The sequence below is a fragment of the Neovison vison genome, chromosome 13 (assembly GCF_020171115.1).
Source record: "Neovison vison isolate M4711 chromosome 13, ASM_NN_V1, whole genome shotgun sequence".
Taxonomy (NCBI): domain Eukaryota; kingdom Metazoa; phylum Chordata; class Mammalia; order Carnivora; family Mustelidae; genus Neogale; species Neogale vison.
In genome coordinates this window covers 76,391,568-76,409,481 of record NC_058103.1, presented here as the reverse complement: position 1 = coordinate 76,409,481, position 17,914 = coordinate 76,391,568, and the positions used below count along the sequence as shown (strand labels likewise).

At 40.4% G+C, this 17,914-nt stretch overlaps 1 protein-coding gene across 1 annotated transcript in view; it reads right to left on the bottom strand.

Moving 5' to 3' along the window:
• The window catches only part of LEO1 (LEO1 homolog, Paf1/RNA polymerase II complex component), a 44,685-nt gene extending 27,183 nt beyond the window's left edge, over window positions 1-17,502 (bottom strand). The window contains exons 1-5 of the mRNA XM_044230315.1: window positions 17,398-17,502; window positions 7,649-8,401; window positions 5,279-5,383; window positions 1,638-1,732; window positions 515-660 (exon numbers count right to left, since the gene is read on the bottom strand). Coding sequence (XP_044086250.1) covers window positions 515-660; window positions 1,638-1,732; window positions 5,279-5,383; window positions 7,649-8,401; window positions 17,398-17,455 — 1,157 coding nt within the window. The 5' untranslated portion in view covers window positions 17,456-17,502. The remainder of the gene's footprint in view (window positions 1-514; window positions 661-1,637; window positions 1,733-5,278; window positions 5,384-7,648; window positions 8,402-17,397) is intronic.
• Window positions 17,503-17,914: the final 412 nt, after the last annotated feature.

Here is a 17,914-nt window from a genome sequence, read left to right as displayed (position 1 = left end):
AAATATTCTTCACTCTTATGTAAGTCTTCCAAAGAACAGGCCACCCATGCTCTAGCTTTCCACATCATTTTGCTTGGAGGAAAAAAGAAATTTAAATCTCCCAACAGCTTGCATGTGACTTAGTGAATAACAGCCATCAACACTAAATGTCCCAAACCATTAGGTTTTCTAGATCCACGATGGCAGCTACAGTGAGCAACTGCAGTTTCTCTAGCAAAGTCTGCCACTCTGGATTTCAGCTTTTGCGGGGCTGCACTGGTCAAAAACAACCAAAGGTTTGTGATGTCTGCTAATATAAGGAAGTATCAAACTGCCAAAAACAATTACAAGCATTAAAGGTCTCCTTTACCAACAGTCCATACATTTTCCATCACTGGATACAGTTGATTTTTTTCAGGGACACATGATGAGTTTTCCATTTCGTGATTAGCCACCTTGTGTAAAATCAGAAAAATAGCAATAATCCACATATTTCTATCCAACATCTAGAAATACTTTTAACTGACCCTCTTACCTGGGCTCTACACTGAGAAAGTTGGGCAGCTTAACAAAATATAAGTCGTTTCCTAAATCAGTGTTTACTTTGGGTATTTCTACTTCTATTCTGGTCTCAGGAATTGGCTCCTCCTCCTGTTGATCCTGGGGCAATCCATTTTCATCCTAGTAAAAGAATCAATTTTAGAGCTCAAAAGAACCTTAGAAATGGTCTAATCTAGCTCAACCTCCACACTTTAATAACTTAGGTAGACAGGAAGCATATTGAGGCTTTGGAACTAAAGCAGCCCTTAATCTCTACCCTCCCACACAAGCCCCCACTAAAAACCACAAGGGAAACAAGATTGCTTTGGAAAGCATCAATATAAGATCTCTTCTGTGATAAATCTGTGTTCCAGATATTCACCAACCAAAGTCACTCTATCAATTAAAATCAGAGAAGATTTTCAACACAGCACACTTCTTGGCAAGAACAAGAAAAACAAATCAATGATTCTCAAATCACAAATCCTTGCAGTCTTGTCTCTTCAAGTGTGGCACCAACCTCATACTGGGCCATTATTTCTTTTTTTTTTTTCTTTCTTTTTATATCCAGTTTCTCCCAGTGGTAACATTTTGCAGACTATATAGTACAGTATCACAACCAGGAGACTGACCCTGATACAATCAGATACAAAACATTCTCACCACCACTAAGATTCATATCACCTTTTTCTAGAGCTACCTCCACTTTGTTCTTGCACTCATTCCTTCTTATGGTAACCATTTATCTCTTCTCCATTGCTGTAATTCTGCCATTTCAAGAATAATGTGTCAGTGGAATCACATTGCATGTAACCTTTTCAGGTTGGCTTTTTGTCACTCTGCATACCCTGGAATTTCATCCAAGCTCTTGTGTATACAAATACTTCAATCCTTTCCACTGCTGAACAGTACTCCACGGTAAAGAAGTACCAGGGCAATTTTCCTATTCCTCCTCATAAACAACAGTTCCTTACCTAAGAAAGTCATCTGTTCCTTGTATTTTCATACTGCAAATCAGTTAGCAACTTCCTCTCCTTGGCATAATAGCAACCTGAAATCTCTGAAACATTTACTTAGGCTTCAGTAAGGGCCCAGTTCACACTGGTAATTTTACTTACAACAGGCTGCCCTGGAGTAGGTGGTTTATCTTCTCCATCACTCCCTGATGATATATCATCTGCACCTCCAAACAGATCCATGGCTCCACTGCTATCTTTAATATTGAGCAAAAAGTTACAGTATTAGTATTTATAACCAAGGTTCTTCAAAGCTGTAACTTCCACACATTCCCAAGGTTTCTGGACCAGGCACCAGGAAAGCACTTCAGCACAACTCTGAACCTGGCTCTCAAAGATAGGACCAGAGTGCCTATGGAAAGGAAAGGGGGTCAATTCAGTGGAAGGTTAAACTGCATAGATGTCTTTTCCCCTTCATTTAGTGCAACCTTATTCTTTATTTTCCTTTATTCCCCAGGAGCCCAAATGTCTTCCTACAGTCTAGATATTCACATTTGGGGCACTCAATACACGCCTATTCTCTATATACTCCCTAAGTTTTAAAACTGCAGACCCCGGTCTACCAATGTGAGGCAGAACTTCACCTAGGTTTGACAAAGCAACAATAATCTGTAATAAACCAATAAACCAAGATAGGTAGAAGAGAGGGTAAAAAGAAAGACAGGAGGGTGGTCAGAAAGTAGACTGCTTGCAACTGGGATTATATTAAAGCTAAAATTATTGGCAATGACACAGTCTAGGATAAAACAGGAGAGTGAGCTATTAAGACAAGGGGGCAAACAGAACACTAAAAGGCAAGAGACAACCTATTAGAATGGCCCAAATCCAGAATACGGACAACACCAAATGCTAGCAAAAATGTAGAGCAACAGGAACTCTCAGTCACTGCTCAAAGGAATGCCAGATGTTATGGTCGCTTGAGAAGACAGCGTGGCAGTTTCTTACAAACTAAACAAACCCGGGGTACCTGGGTGGCTCAGTGGGTTAAGCCTCTGCCTTCAGCTCAGGTCATGATCCCAGGGTCCTGGGATCGAGGCCGGCATTGGGCTCTCTGCTCAGCAGGGAGCCTGCTACCACCACCACCACCACCCCTCTGCCTGCCTTTCTGCCTACTTGTGATCTCTCTCTCCAGGTCAAATGAATAAATAAAATCTTTAAAAAAAAAAACAAAAACTAAACTAAACTAAGCAAACCCTTCCCATATGCTCCAACAATCATGATCTTTAGTATTTACCCAAAAGAGCTGCAAACTTAGTCTACACTAAAACCTACACACAGATGTTTACAGCAGTTTTATCCATATTTGCCAAAACTTGGAAGCAACCAAGATGTCCTACAGGAGATGAATGGATATACTGGTACATCCAGACAATGGAATATTATTCAGTGCTCTGAAGAAGTAAGTGGTCAAGCCAGGAAAATACATGGAGGAAATATATATTACTGAGTAAAAGAAGCCTATCTGAAAAGGCTACATTCTGTATGATTCCAACTATATGACATTCTGGAAAAGGCAAACTGTAGAAACAGCAAAAAAAATCAGTAGTTGTCAGAAGTTAGGGGAAGGGAGAGATGAACAGGGAGAACACAAAGGGTTTATAGGGTAGTGAAACTACTTCATATGATACCAGATGTGATACCATAAAGATGGATACATGTGATTACACATATATTCAAACACACAGAATGTACAACACCAGAGTGAACCAGAGGGAACAGTAATATAAACGATGGGCTTTGGATGATAATGATGTATCAATGCAGGTTCATTAATTATTCTTTTTTTAAGATTTTATTTATTTATTTGACAGAGAAAACAAGCCACAAGTGGGGTAAAGGGCAAAGGCAAAAGCAGGCTCTCCACCAAGCGGGAAGCCAGATGCGGGGCTGGATCCCGGGACTCAGGGATCATGACCTGAGCCAAAGGTAGACGCTTAACCAACTGCGCCACCCAGGTACCCCTTGGTTCGCTAACTTTAACAAAGGTACTACTCTGGTGGAGAATGCTGTTAATGAGGGAGACTACACACGTATAGAGGTGGGAGGTATATGGAAATCTCTGTATCTTCCCCCAATTTCACAGTGAACCTCAAACTGCTCTAAAAACAATAAAGCCAAAACAATTTTTAATAAATAAATAAATAAATAAAGTGGCAAGGAAGGCCAGGGTACTCAAAGTTCATCTATATGAATAGATATAGATGTACCCCCTGGTTGTTTTTGTTTTTGTTTTTTATATTTTTATTTACTTATTTGTGTGAGAGAGAGAGAGAGCGCGAACACGCACATGCACAAGCAGGAAGAGAGGCAGATAGAGGGAGAAGCAGTCTCCTCGCTGAGCAGGGAGCCAGATGTGGGGCTCAATCCTAGGACCCTGGAAGCATGACCTGAGCCAAAGGCAGATGCTTAACTGACTGAGCCACCCAGGTGTCCCTTTTTTTTTTCTTTCTTTATTTTTTTAAAGATTTTATTTATTTATTTGGCAGAGATCACAAGTAGTCAGAGAGGCAGGCAGCGGGAGTGGGGGGGACAGGAAGCAGGCTCCCTGCTGAGCAGAAAGCCTGATGCAGGGCTCCATCCCAGGACTCTGAGATCATGACCTGAGCTGAAGGCAGAGGCTTAACCCCCTGAGCCACCCAGGCGCCCCCCCCCCTTTTTTTTTAAGACTTATTTGAGAGCAGGCATGCATGTGCATGGCAGGACAGGGGGAAACAGGAAGAATCTCAAGAGACTTCCCACTGAGCGTGGAGTGCCAGCAAGGGCTTAATCTCAGGACCCCAACATCATGACCTGAGCCAAAATCAAGAGTTGGATGCTTAACCAGCTGAGCCACTCAGGTGCCCCTCATGTCCCTTCTTGATTCATTTTTTTCTCAGTTCTTATCACCATCTGACATACTATATATTTAATTTACTTCTTGTGTTCTCAGTCTCCCTACCCTACCCTGACCCCACCAGAATGGGAGTTCTTCAAGGGAAAAGGTCTTTATTTGTTTTGATCATTGCTACATTCCCAGTGCCCAGAAGATTGCCAATACACAGTAGAGTCTCAATAAATAACTGAGTAAAATGAAAGAAAGAATGTATCTAATTCTCATGACAACCCTCTATCATTTCCCTTTTATACATCAGAAAATTGACTCTCTGAGAAATAAAATCTTAAAAAAAAAAGAAAAGGGTTTTGTTTACCCTTAAAACAAACCTACCTTACCTAACCATGCATTTTGATGAATTCTTCATCTAACCTACAGCTTAAAGAATCAAGTTCTTCATGTATTATTATCCTAGTAAGCATTTAGGAATAAGTTGTCCTGAAACTATCAGTATTCAAACTAAAGAATGGAGGTTACCACCTCAACCAGAGCCACAGCCTCCCACATTCAACTACCTGTAATACATTCAACTACCTGTAAACGAAGCAGGGAAAAAAAAAAAGAGGGGCTCCTGGCTGGCTCTGTTCATAGAGCAGGAAACTCTTTATCTCAGGGTCATGAGTTCAAGCCCCATGTTGTGCAAGGAGCTTACATTAAAAAAAAGAAAAAGGTGGCTCTTCTTCAACTGATTAAACATAAACAGTTTCTAATATCCATATAACTTCCCCGTGTACACTATCTATATCCACACTCTTCTCTGTGGGTCATGCAGTCTGAGGTAAATGCCCAGAGTTGGCAGTGCACTACAGTTAAATGCAGAAAGAAAAACAGACATTTATACATATGTACATAAAAGTAGTATCTGGAATACCTTTTGGTACCTCAGTGTCACTATCTGCTTCTGAATCAGAGGCAATTGCATTCTTGCGTTTCATTCGTAAAACTTCATCTTCACTATCACTGCCTCTTGCAGATTCTGTAAGAATAGAATTAGAGGTTCTTCATAATCACAGTCATTTCTTAACTTTGAATTCTGTGTTTTAGAAGCACACTGGGGATAAACAAACTATTGTATTGCCATGCAATGGAAAATTACTCAGTAACAAATAAGAAGGAACTACTGATACATGTAACAATTTGGATGAATCTCAAATGCATAATGCTAAGTGAAACAAGTCTAAATGAAAGAAAAAGGCTACATACTATATGATTTCATTTTTCTGATGACATTCTCAAGAAAACAAAACTGCAGTGATAAAACAGATCAGTAGTTGTCAGGGGACAGGGATAGAAAAAGAATTTGACTACAAAAGGAACAGGATGAGGGGTTTTTTTTAGGGGGATTCTTTATTTAGAACTGATCTGTGGTAGTGGTTACACAAAACTAGATATGCATTAACATTACTAGAACTGCACATACACATACAGAATGCAGTTAATTAAAAATATAACTCATTAAAGGAAAACTGTTTTCTATAAGCAGAAAAATCTGACAGAATGAGAAGAGTAGTATTGAAACTTATGACCAAATTTATAGGACTCATTACAAAAGAGGTAAAAACATTGCAATGAAGGAGACAAATATAGTTTACCCTTGAACAACATGGGGGGCAGGAGCACAAAACCCCCAAACACACAAAGTCAAAAGTACACGTTTGACTCCCCAAAAACAACTATTTATACCCTACTACTGACTGGAAGTCTCCTTGATAATGTAAACAATAGATATTTTGTGTATGTATTACACACTGTATTCTTACAATAAAGTAAGCTAGAAAAAAGAAAATATTAAGAAAATCATAAAAGTACATTTACAATAATGTACTGTATTTAATGAAAAAATTCACATATAAGTGGACGCACATTGTTCAGACCCATGTTGTTCAAGGGTCAACTGTATGACATTATCTCTGGATGGTACAACTGTTTATCTAATTGTAAACTTCAGGAAAATCACTGTCAATCCAGGTAAGAGTTAAGCAGACTGACCAGCTATAAGATTCTCTACCATAATCCTAGTCCAATGTTACTCTGCTAGTATTGGGGAAGTAATGCATGACCCTTAACAATTCTGCTACCAGAAAAATTAACTCTACCCAGAACTAGTTATTGAATGCTTACTGCAGCCCAGTAGTCTAGATAGATCTATATCCATCTCTCAAAATTTCTGGCCTCCTCTCCTAAATAATGCCAAAATGTGGTCCTGAATATTATCCTGTGAGGTATTAAAGGGTTAAAGACCTCCTCCCCCATATATAAGCTAAGATAGGATCAATATATAATTATAATCAAATACCTATGGAAATGAAGCAATCCAAGAATCCCTTGAGAAAGAAGTCTATCCTGATCAAGATGACTTTTACAATACAAACAAATAAGATCTCTAAATCCCTTTAATATTTTATATGAAGAACGTGTTAACGTGAGAAAACAGTGTAAATGGACATTATAAAAGGGGGTCAAGAGGCTAAAGTTTGGCTACGTGTTTCCTGTAGTCTCTAAGGAATGAATATTCTGACCCAAACACATCTTTCTAGGAGGATGCATGTATTAAGCAACCATAGCACTGAGGTCAGCCAGCCATGTTTTCATTCTCCAAATGTTATACTGCCTAGGCAACCTCCTGATATTATCATTTGGTATCCAATGTCAATTTTCCCCAAGGGCAAGGATACAACAAGAGAAATAACTGATGCTCCTGAAACAAATAATTTTGCAATTTGATCTTTATAAATTACTTTGTTATGCATTTGATTAGTCTGAGTGAACTCTTTGGAGCCTAATTACCTCTGGATGATCAAATTTTGGATCTCAAAAAACTGAGCTGAAACATGGTATTTACACCTTAGTACAACTACCCTATGGAGATGTTTCAATGGCATTGTTTTTTTCCCCCCAGCGAAAGATACTCTCACCTGAGGCAAGCTTCTCAGCTACCCACCAGAATGGAACCAACTCTACTCATTATCTAGTTACTTAAGCACCATACATCTTTCTCCAAGGCTGTCCTCCTTAAATTTTTTTCTTCCTGATCTATTATCAGATAACAAATGAAGGGGGATAAAAATAACAAATGCATTACAAAAAATTTTTAAAGCAAAATGTATACTTAGGAAAGACTGAAATGGAGGGACAGAAGAGAAAAATAGGGCACTAAAGGTGGGAATGTAGAAAGAATAAATGGGTCACTACTGCATCTGGGTGCTTCTACTAAACCATTCGGTTCCCCTAAATGCATTACCTGATTTACGATCCTGTTCCTCGTCATCATCTGAATGCCTTTGTTCTTCATCTGAGGCCTGTGGCCTTTCATCATCAGAATTTTGCAGTTTCTCCTCATCAGACATCTGTGGCCGTTCTTCATCATCAGAATTCTGTTTCTCATCCTCATTATCAGAAACTGCTGGCTGTTCGTCCTCAGAATTAGCCTTCTCCTCCTCAGACAGTTGTCTCTCATCATCTGAAAGCTGAGGCCTATCCTCATCATCTGTATTCTGCATTTTCTCATCATCATCAGAATTCTGCAGTTTATCGTCATCAGATCCTTGTCCCCTCTCCTCATCATCAGAATTTTGCATCTTTTCATCATCTGACTGGTCGCTTTTATCTTCTCTGTCCCATTTTTCATCATCTGAGTGTGCTTTTTCAGAACCTTCTGCTTCTGAGTGATGGCTCCCTCCATCTGACCTCTGACCTTCATCTTCATCATCATTATGGGCTTCTGATCCACTGTGCTGATCTACATCTGAGGGCTCATTGTCTTCGTGGTCAGAACGCTCAGAAGCTTCCGACCTATTGTCTGATCTTTCAGAGTGATTATCACTCCCACTGTGATGTGAAGCTCCCTCATCCTCACTGTCATCTCCAAACAGTTCCTTATTACTTGGTTTTCCTGATTCACCCCCTTCATCTTGATCGCTTTCACTTGCAGAGGCATTACTGCCAGAAGCAGCATTCTCTTGATCAGAATCGGAGTCTGATCCAGAATCAGAATCTATGAAAGCATATAAACACATGGTGCTGTCAGTGAAAAAAGGCAGAGGAAAAAACACCAAAAGTCAACCTCAACATGAAAGCAATGAAAATACATGTTAAAAACTGTCAGAATCAATTTCATCCCCACTCAGAAATCTAACCGAAAGTTGCAGCAACCGGAGGAATGCTTAACAAGAAAAAACAGCTGGGGCGCCTGGGTGGCTCAGTGGGTTAAGCCGCTGCCTTCGGCTCAGGTCATGATCTCAGGGTCCTGGGATCGGGTCCCGCATCGGGCTCTCTGCTCTGCAGGGAGCCTGCTTCCTCCTCTCTCTCTCTCTCTGCCTGCCTCTCTGCCTACTTGTAATCTCTCTCTGTCAAATAAATAAATAAAATCTAAAAAAAAAAAAAACAGCTGAATCTCAATAAAACTTCATGGTGTTTTAACTTACCCCGTTCCTCCACCCCAATCCCCAGCTCCCCAGCTCAATAATGCCTTAAAGACAGCCCAAATTTCTAGTACAAGAACTACTACAGAGGAAACAGAGGCACCTCATTCACAAAGAATCATGGTTGTTAGTTTTGATCTGCCTGGTGGATCACTGAAGGACTGGCTCAAAGGGCTGACTTTAGATCACTTAGAACTTTCTCAGATGAGGCAATTACCTGGGAACATTTGTCTAAAACATTTACAGGTGAATGTATTAGTTGCCTATGCCTAGGACAATGGACAGCAGTTGGGATAAGTAATAAGCTTAAAAAGCTTGGGAGGAAAGGCTGGAGAAAAACATAATATGGGAAGTAAGGGCTTTTAAAAGCTCCCACATATTATTAGATATCTGGGAAGTCCACACACTTGCCCAGGACTGTGCATATGCTCAGGAAAGAACTGAGAGGGCAGTAAGATCTCATGTGTGGCTGACCTTCAGGCTCTGCACAAGCAATAAATGAAGGCATAAACAGGTTTTAAACTGCCTGGTTGAGTCTCTGCAAAGAACGGGAGGTTTTGTTTTGTCTTGGATTTGTTTGTCGGTTGATTTTTGTTTTGGTTCTAGGCATTTAAGGAAATTTCTGTCCAATCACAAGTTAATGGGACAGATTTCAGAGGCCACACACAGTAGAGATCGTGGACCTTACTGAATTAGTTCCAAAGAATCACTACAATAAACATCAACAACAAATCCTGAGGAGGGGAGAGAATGTGGCTTCCTGAGTTGCCACATTATAATACTCAAAATAGCCAGTTACTAAGAAAAAAGTAAAAGGAAATGTAAAGAAACAAGGAAGTACAGCCCATATGTATGAAAAAAGGCTACAAACTGTCCCTGAAGAAGCCCAGAAAATGAAAATGATGTTTTACCAAATAGAGAATATCAATAAAAAGACAGATATCTAAAAAAAAAAAAAAAAAGATATTATTTTAAAAGATCCAAACAGAAATCCCGGAGTTGAAAATACAATAAATGAAGTGAAAATTTCACTAACAGAGCTAAACAGCAGATATAATTAGAGAGAAGAATCAGCAAACTTTAAAATAGGTCAATTAACGGGCTCTCCGCTCAGCGGGGAGCCTGCTTCCTCCTCTCTCTGTCTGCCTGCCTCTCTGCCTACTTGTGATCTCTCTCTGTCAAATAAATAAATAAAATCTTTAAAAAAAGGGGGGGGGGCGCCTGGGTGGCTCAGTGGGTTAAGCCACTGCCTTCAGCTCGGGTCATGATCTCAGGGTTCTGGGATCGAGTCCCGCATTGGGCTCTCCGCTCAGCGGGGAGCCTGCTTCCTCCTCTCTCTGTCTGCCTGCCTCTCTGCCTACTTGTGATCTCTCTCTGTCAAATAAATAAATAAAATCTTTAAAAAAAAAAATAGGTCAATTAAGATCAAATGAGGAACAGATGAGAAAAAATTAAGAAAAATGAACAAAACCTAAAAGATCTGTGGGATACCATCAAATGTACCAACATATACATAAAGGGAGTCCCAGAAGAAGAGAAAGGGCAGAAAGATTATTTGAAGAAATAATGGCCAAGCACATCCCAAATGTGATGAAAGACATTCAAAAAACCTCAGTTAATGCCAAAGAGGATAAAGTTAAAGAGATCCACACATATATACCTCATTATCAAAATGTTAAAGACAAAGACCAAAAAAATTTTTAAAAATTTAAAAAGAATGCTGAAAGCATCAAGAAAAGCAACTTGTCCCACACAAGGAATCCTGAATAACAATGACTTCTCATCAAAATCATGACCTATTCAAAGTGCCAAAAGAAAGCCTGTAAACCAAGAATTCTATTCCCAGCAAAACTATACATCAGAATGAAAGTGTTATGACTGACATAAGAAATAGATAAATTGGACTTTTTCAAAGTGAAAACCTTCTATGCAACAAAAGACATCAAGAAAGTGAAAAAACAATTTTAAAATGGGGGAAATATTTGAAAACCACATATCTGCTAAGTGTGTAGTATCCAGAATATTTAAAAAATGTTTACAACTCAACAAAAGGCAACCCAATTTAAAAAACGGACAAAAGAGGGTGCCCGGGTAGCTCAGTTGGTTAAGTGACTGCTTTCAGCTCCAATCATGATCCTGGAGTCCCAGGAGTGAGTCCCACATCAGTTTCCCTGCTCAGCAGGAAGTCTGCTTCTCCCTCTGACCCTCCCCCTCTTGTGCTCACTCTCTCTCTCTCTCCCTCACCCAAATAAATAAATAAAATTAATGTTTAAAAAAAATAGTCAAAGGACTTGAAATGACATTTCTCCAAAGCTATATATACAAATAGCCAATGAGCACATGAAAAGTTCCTCCAAAACCTTAGCCATTAGGAAATGCAAATCGAAACCACAATGAGATACCACTTAACACCAACAGGGACCGCTACATTAAAAAAAGAAAAAGTAAAAAAAAAAAAGAAAAAGTATGCATGTGCCTGGGTGACCCAGTGGGTTAGGAGTCCAACTCTTTTTTTTTTTTTTTTTTTTTATTTGACAGAGACCAATCACAAGTAGACGGAGAGGCAGGCAGAGAGAGAGAGAGAGAGAGAGGGAAGCAGGCTCCCCGCTGAGCAGAGAGCCCGATGCGGGACTCGATCCCAGGACCCTGAGATCATGACCCGAGCCGAAGGCAGCGGCTTAACCCACTGAGCCACCCAGGTGCCCCAGGAGTCCAACTCTTGATCTCAGCTCAGGTCTTTATCTCAGAGTGATGTTCAAGCCCTGTGTTGGGCTCCATGCTGGGCATAGAGCCTACAAGAAAAGAAAGAAAGAAAGAAAGAGAGAGAGAGAGAGAGAGAGAGAGGAAGAAAGAAAAAAAGAAAGAAAGAAAGAAAGAAAGAAGGAAAAAAGAAGCTAACTGTTGGCGAAGATGTAAAAAAAAAAGAAACCCTCGAACATTGCTGGTAGTAACGTAAAATGGTCCAGCTGCTATGGAAAATGGTTTACTTACTTGCTCCTAAAAAAGTAAAAGAATTACCATAAGTCTCAGCAATTCCAACCCTGTGTATATATTCAGGAAAACTGCAAACAGGCACTCAAATACTTGTACACAAAGGTTCACAGCAGCACTATTCAAACAGTCAAAAGATAGAATCTGTAAATGTACTAAATATCATGGAATTGCTCACTTTTAAACAGCTACTTTTGGGGTGCCTGGGTGGCTCAGTGGATTAAAGCCTCTGCCTTCGGCTCAGGTCATGATCCCAGCGTCCTGGGATGGAGCCCCACATCGGGGAGGGAGCTGATGGGAGCCTGCTTCCTCCTCTCTCTGACTGCCCCTCTGCCTACTTATAATCTCTGTCTGTCAAATAAATAAATAAAATCTTTTCTTAAAAAAAGTTATGTTATAGGAGTTTCACCTCAATAAAAACAAACTGGCAAAATTAACACATTCCCAGATAAACAAAAACAGTTGGTTGCTAGCAGGCCTGCTTCCTAAAGGAAGCCTTACTAGCTGAAATGAAAGGACAACAGACAGTAATTTGAATCCACATTCGGAAATAAAGAACAATAGTAAAGGTAACTAAATAGGTAATCATAAGTCAACATCAATGTATTTCTGGTAACTCCTTTTTCGATTCGGTTTAAAACATAGTAACATAAAACAATAATTATAAAACCACATCCCTGAGAAGACAATGTATAAAGAGGTAATTTGTGACAATAACAACATAAGGACAAGAGAGAGTAAACAATGTAGAGAAAAAATGTTTCTGTATACTACTAAAATAAAGTTGGCATTAATCCAAAATAGATTATTATAAATTAAAATGTTAACTGTTATCACCAAAGTAACTGCTAAGAAAAGTAAAAACTATACAAAAGAAAGAAAGAACGAAACAGGAAGGAAATCAACAGTACCCTAAACGAGAATCAGTCTTAAAAGACAACAATAATGCAGGAACTGAGGAACAAAAAAGATATGACATATAGAAAATAGTAAAATGGGGGCACCTGGGTGGCTCAGTCAGTCAAGTGTCTGCCTTTGGCTCGGGTCATGATCCCGGGGTACTGGGATTCAGCCCTGTGCGGGGCTCCCTGCTCAGCAGATTCTGTTTCTCCCTCTCCCTGCTAGTGTTCTCTCTCTCAAATAAGTAAATAAAATCTTAAGAAAAAAAAAAAAAGAAAACAAAATAGCATTAGTCTTTATCAGTAATCATTTTAAATGAAAATGGATTAGCTTCTCCAATGAAAAGGCAGAAATTGGAGAATTTTAAAAGTGATCCATATATATGCTTTCTACAAGGGTCTCACTTAAGAACCACATACCCAAATAGGCTGAAAGTGAAAAGATGGAAAAAGATATTTCATGTAAAAAACAACCAAAAGAGAGCTACAGAGATCATACTAATATGAAACAAAATAAATCTTTTTTTTAAGGTTTTTTATTTGGGGCGCCTGGGTGGTTCAGTCATTAAGCATCTGCTTTTAGCTCAGGTCTTGATCCCAGAGTCCTGGGATTGAGCCCCACACTGGGCTCCCTGCTAGGCGGGAAGCCTGCTTCTCCCTCTCCCTCTCCCTGTTTGTGTTCCCTCTCTTGCTGTGTCTCTGTCAAATACACAAATAGAATCTTTAGTTGGAAACTTCAATACCCCACTTACAGTAAGAGCCAGAACTAGAAAGAAGATCAATGAGGAAATGGAGGAACCAAACAGACATACAGACATCAACAGAATACTCCACCACCACCAGAGTATACATTCTTCCCCACAATGCACATTGAACATTCTCTAGGATAGACCCGAAGTTAGGACCCAAAACAAATCTTAATAAATTGAAGAAGGCTGTATCTTTTCTGACCACAATAGGATGAAATGGAATTCAGTACCAAAGGTAAATCTGGAAAATGAACAAATATACAGAAATTATACAGTGCACTCAAACAACTAAGGGCTCAAAGAAGAAATAAAAATGAAATTAAAAATATTTTCAGATAATGAAAATACAGGATACCAAAAGGTAAGGGATATAGAAAAAACAGTGCTAAAAGGAAAATCTGTAGTTGTAAACACCCACATTAAAAAAGAAAAGGGGAGCCTGGCCAGCTTAGTCAATAGAGCATGCAACTCTTGATCTCGGGGTTTTGAGTTTAAGCCCCATGATGGGTGTAGAGCTGAAAGAAAGAAAGAAAGAAAGATTGATTTTCAGACTGATAACCCAACCTTTCACTTTAAGGAACTAGATAAAACTAAACCCAAAGCAAGAAGGAGGAAAAAAAAAAAAATAAAGATTAGAGTAGAAATAAATGAAATGGAGAAGAAAAAAAATAAAAGGATCAATGAAACAAAAAGTTTGTACTTTGAAATAATAACAAAACTGACAAACCTTTAGCCAGACAGACCAAGAAAAAAAGATGACTCAAATTACTTATAGCTGACATTAGTCAGCTAACATTACTGACATTAGTACCAACCCTACAGAAATAAGGATTAAAAGAAAATACTACAAACAATTTTATGCCAGCATATTAGATTATTTAGATGAAATGGATTAATTCCTAGAAAAAAGACTACCAAAACTGATTCAAGACAAAATACAAAATCTGAAATGACCTATAACAAGTAAGGGTTTGAATCAGTAATCAAAAAATTTCCAACAAACATGGGGCAGCTGGTTGGCTCAATTGGTAGAGCATGTGACTCTTGATTTCAAGGTCCTGAGTTCAGGCCCCATGTTGGGTATGGAGGCCACTTTAAAAAAAGAAAGAAAGGGGTGCCTGGGTGGCTCAGTGGGTTAAAGTCTCTGCCTTCGGCTCAGGTCATGACCCCAGAGTCCTGGGATCGAGCCCGCATGGGGCTCTCTGCTCAGCAGGGAGCCTGCTTCCTCCTCTCCCTCTGCCTGCTTCTCTGTGATCTCCATCTGTCAAATAAATAAATAAAATCTTTAAAAAAAAAAAAAGAAAGAAAGAAAAAAGAAAGACGAAAGGAAGAGAAAAAAATCCAACAAAGAAATGCCCAGGACCAGGTGGTCACTGGTGAATCCTACCAAATGTTTAAAGAATTAATGCCTATCCTCAAAGTCTCCCAAAAACTTGAAGCAAAGGGAACACTTCCTAACTCATTCTAAAGATGTCACAGAAAAAGAAAACTACAGACCAATACCTCTTACGAATACAAATGCAAAAATACTAAACAAAATACTAAGAAACTGAACCCAGCAGCATATTAAAAGGATATACACCATGACCAAGTGGGAGTTATCCTAGGAATACAATGGCAGTCCAACATTAATATGACCATACTAACAGAGTAAAGGAAAGTGAGCATCTTAATTGATGCAGAAAAGGCCCTTGACAAAATCCAACACCTTTCATGATAAAACTACTCAACAGACTAGGAACCGAAGGTAATCTCCTCAGCCTGATAACGGGCATCTACAAAAACCCACAGCTAACATAGGTAATTGTGATAACATGGATGCTTTCTCCCTAAGATCAGAAACAAAACTAGGATGTCCATTCTCACAACTTCTATTCAACACTGTACAAAAAGTCGTAGCTGGGGCAATTAGGCAAGAAAAAGAAAACCATCCAAATTAGAAAAAAAAAAGTTAAAACACTCACCGTTTATAGAAGCCATGATCTCCTATGTAGAAAATCCTAAAGAATGCGCGCACACGTGCGTACACACACACACACCACTTACAGCTAATAATCAGGAAGGTTGCAAGATACAAGAAAATCAGTTGTATTTCTATACACTAACAATGAAAAATCCAAAAATGAAATTAAGGTAACAACTTCCCCTGCAATAGTATCCAAAAGGATAAAATACTTAGGAAGAAATTTAACTCAGGAGGTGCAAGATTTATACAATTAAAGCTACAAAACATTGTTGAAAGAAATTAAAGACACCGGGCACAATTATACATAAAAGAAACACGATGGGCCTAGGTAGAGATTCTACCCATTGCTATGCAAAAAGTTTGTCAGGTGTAGATATTTTCCACAGCTGTCTTAGTGCAAGGACATAATGAAATAGGTTAGGCCTAACAGGAATTACCCTGTCACATCCATACTACCTTCAAGATCAAAGAGCAACCTTCAAGGACAGATTTAGAAGTAAATCCTATAGCATCCTATTATCTAATGATAACATGGAAAAAAGCAGCAACAGACTCACAAGAAAGTAAAATATAAAGCCCAGAGAAGCAACCATCTCCATACGTCACTTCCCCATACACTGAGTTTGCAATAGGAGAAAGTGCAGGGTACACTTACTAAACTATTGCTTCTACCCATCCAAGTACTTATCAAATAGTATTAAACATCCAGGTAAGCCGGTGGGGCAACGGGAGACAATCTTTTCATCATTCTATCCCCAAAACCTAGCAAAGTGCTGGAACATGATAGGGGGCTCAATGCATATTTATTGAATGAATGAACTTTATAACAGTGAGTCACGGGAGAGCTCACATAAAACTGTGCCTTGAAAGGCAAATGGGATACAGACAAGTAAAAATAAGGGGGGGGGAGGGGATGAAAACATTAGCAAAGATAATAGAACAAGAGTTAGTACACAGGATTCCATACTTCCGGACTCATCCTGATTAGAACCTCCCAGACGCGCGTCTCCATAGAGCCCTCATTTTACATTTCCACTAGTACTCCCTTCACAACACTCTTAAAAACTTAAAAATAAATAAATAAGGAAGAGTTAGAGAAAAAAGAGCAACCACAATAACGCATTTTGCTGAGGGGAAAAGTAGATACGTTACTCTGAGCCTGGAAGGTTGCAAGAATTCTGAACTTGGATCTTGGGGCCATTCTTACTTCAAATAACTCCCATTCATATTTCAAACTCAAACTATCTACGGTCTTTATGCCAGAAATATTTCCATGCACCAATAATCATTTCATCAACAAATCCTTTATCTCTCTAAATCAAACGCTGATCCCCCATACGCTCTCCAACCTAATACCACAGACTCAGGGAATTCCAGTTTCTGCAGAGGCTCTCAGAAGACACGCTGTCTCCGGTGCGTAACGCCTCTGTACAGCCCGATCGCCGTATCCCGCCAGTCTTCCTCATCCCAGACATTTCAAACTCCGCACCACGCCACACCCTGGCTTCAATCAGGTGGCTTTCCCGAACCCCTCAGTAAACCCATCCACCTCGCCCCGGTGTTCCCGAGCACCCAATGCCCATTCATTCACGAAGAGCCCTTACTTGCGCTAGTCTGTGCAAGACAGGACGGAGCAGGACCCCAAGATTCCGAGGCGGGCTGCGCAGGTTCGTCCGCGCCGCCACCCTTGCCCCGCGCCCCCCTCCGCCCCACACGCTCCCAGGCACCGCATGCTCCACGCACACCAAGAACCCCGAGGCTCACGCTGTTTGTCCCTCCATTCCCGCCAGCCCTGGGAGGCTGGTACCGCCGGGAGTGCAGGGGGCGCTGAGGAAGGAGTGGAGGAAGCGGCACCACTGGCCCGCAGTGCCCGAGGGTTCGCAGACCCGGAACTGGACCGCCGTCGGCCTCCCGCCGCAGAAGCCCCTACACGCACCCCTCCCCTGAAGCCCAACCGATCCCACCTTTACGCTCAGCATCGCTGTCGGCGTCGCTCCCAAAGAGGTCCTCCATATCCGCCATTGCCCGCTCGTCTGCCGCTGCCTCGGCTGGGGGCGGCTCCGCGACTGTTTTTACGGCACGGAACCAACGAAACGCGACAGTGTCGCAAAGATTCGCTAAAAGGCTGCTTTCGTCCTGTGACCTGGTTTCCCCTGCAATTGGAACCTACCCTTGTTCACTGTTATTATACGTCCACACAGGGGACAAGTCCCGCCTTTTAGTCTATATCTGTTTCTGTTTGCAAGGACTCTCGCCGAGGGTAGAGCGTCCCCCGTCTGGGTGTCCGCGGAATGGCTGGTGCTCGAGGCGCTCTGCCGAAGGGCCCTCAGACCGAGTTAAACCTGCCAGGATTCGGGCCTGAAGTCCTTTGTTTCATATTGACAATGTTGACCTCAAAATGTTGAGAGCGCCAAAGCGCGTTTCGTGTAGGTTCTACCAATTGCTATTTACCGTATTAGTCATTAAAAGCAATTAAAGTAA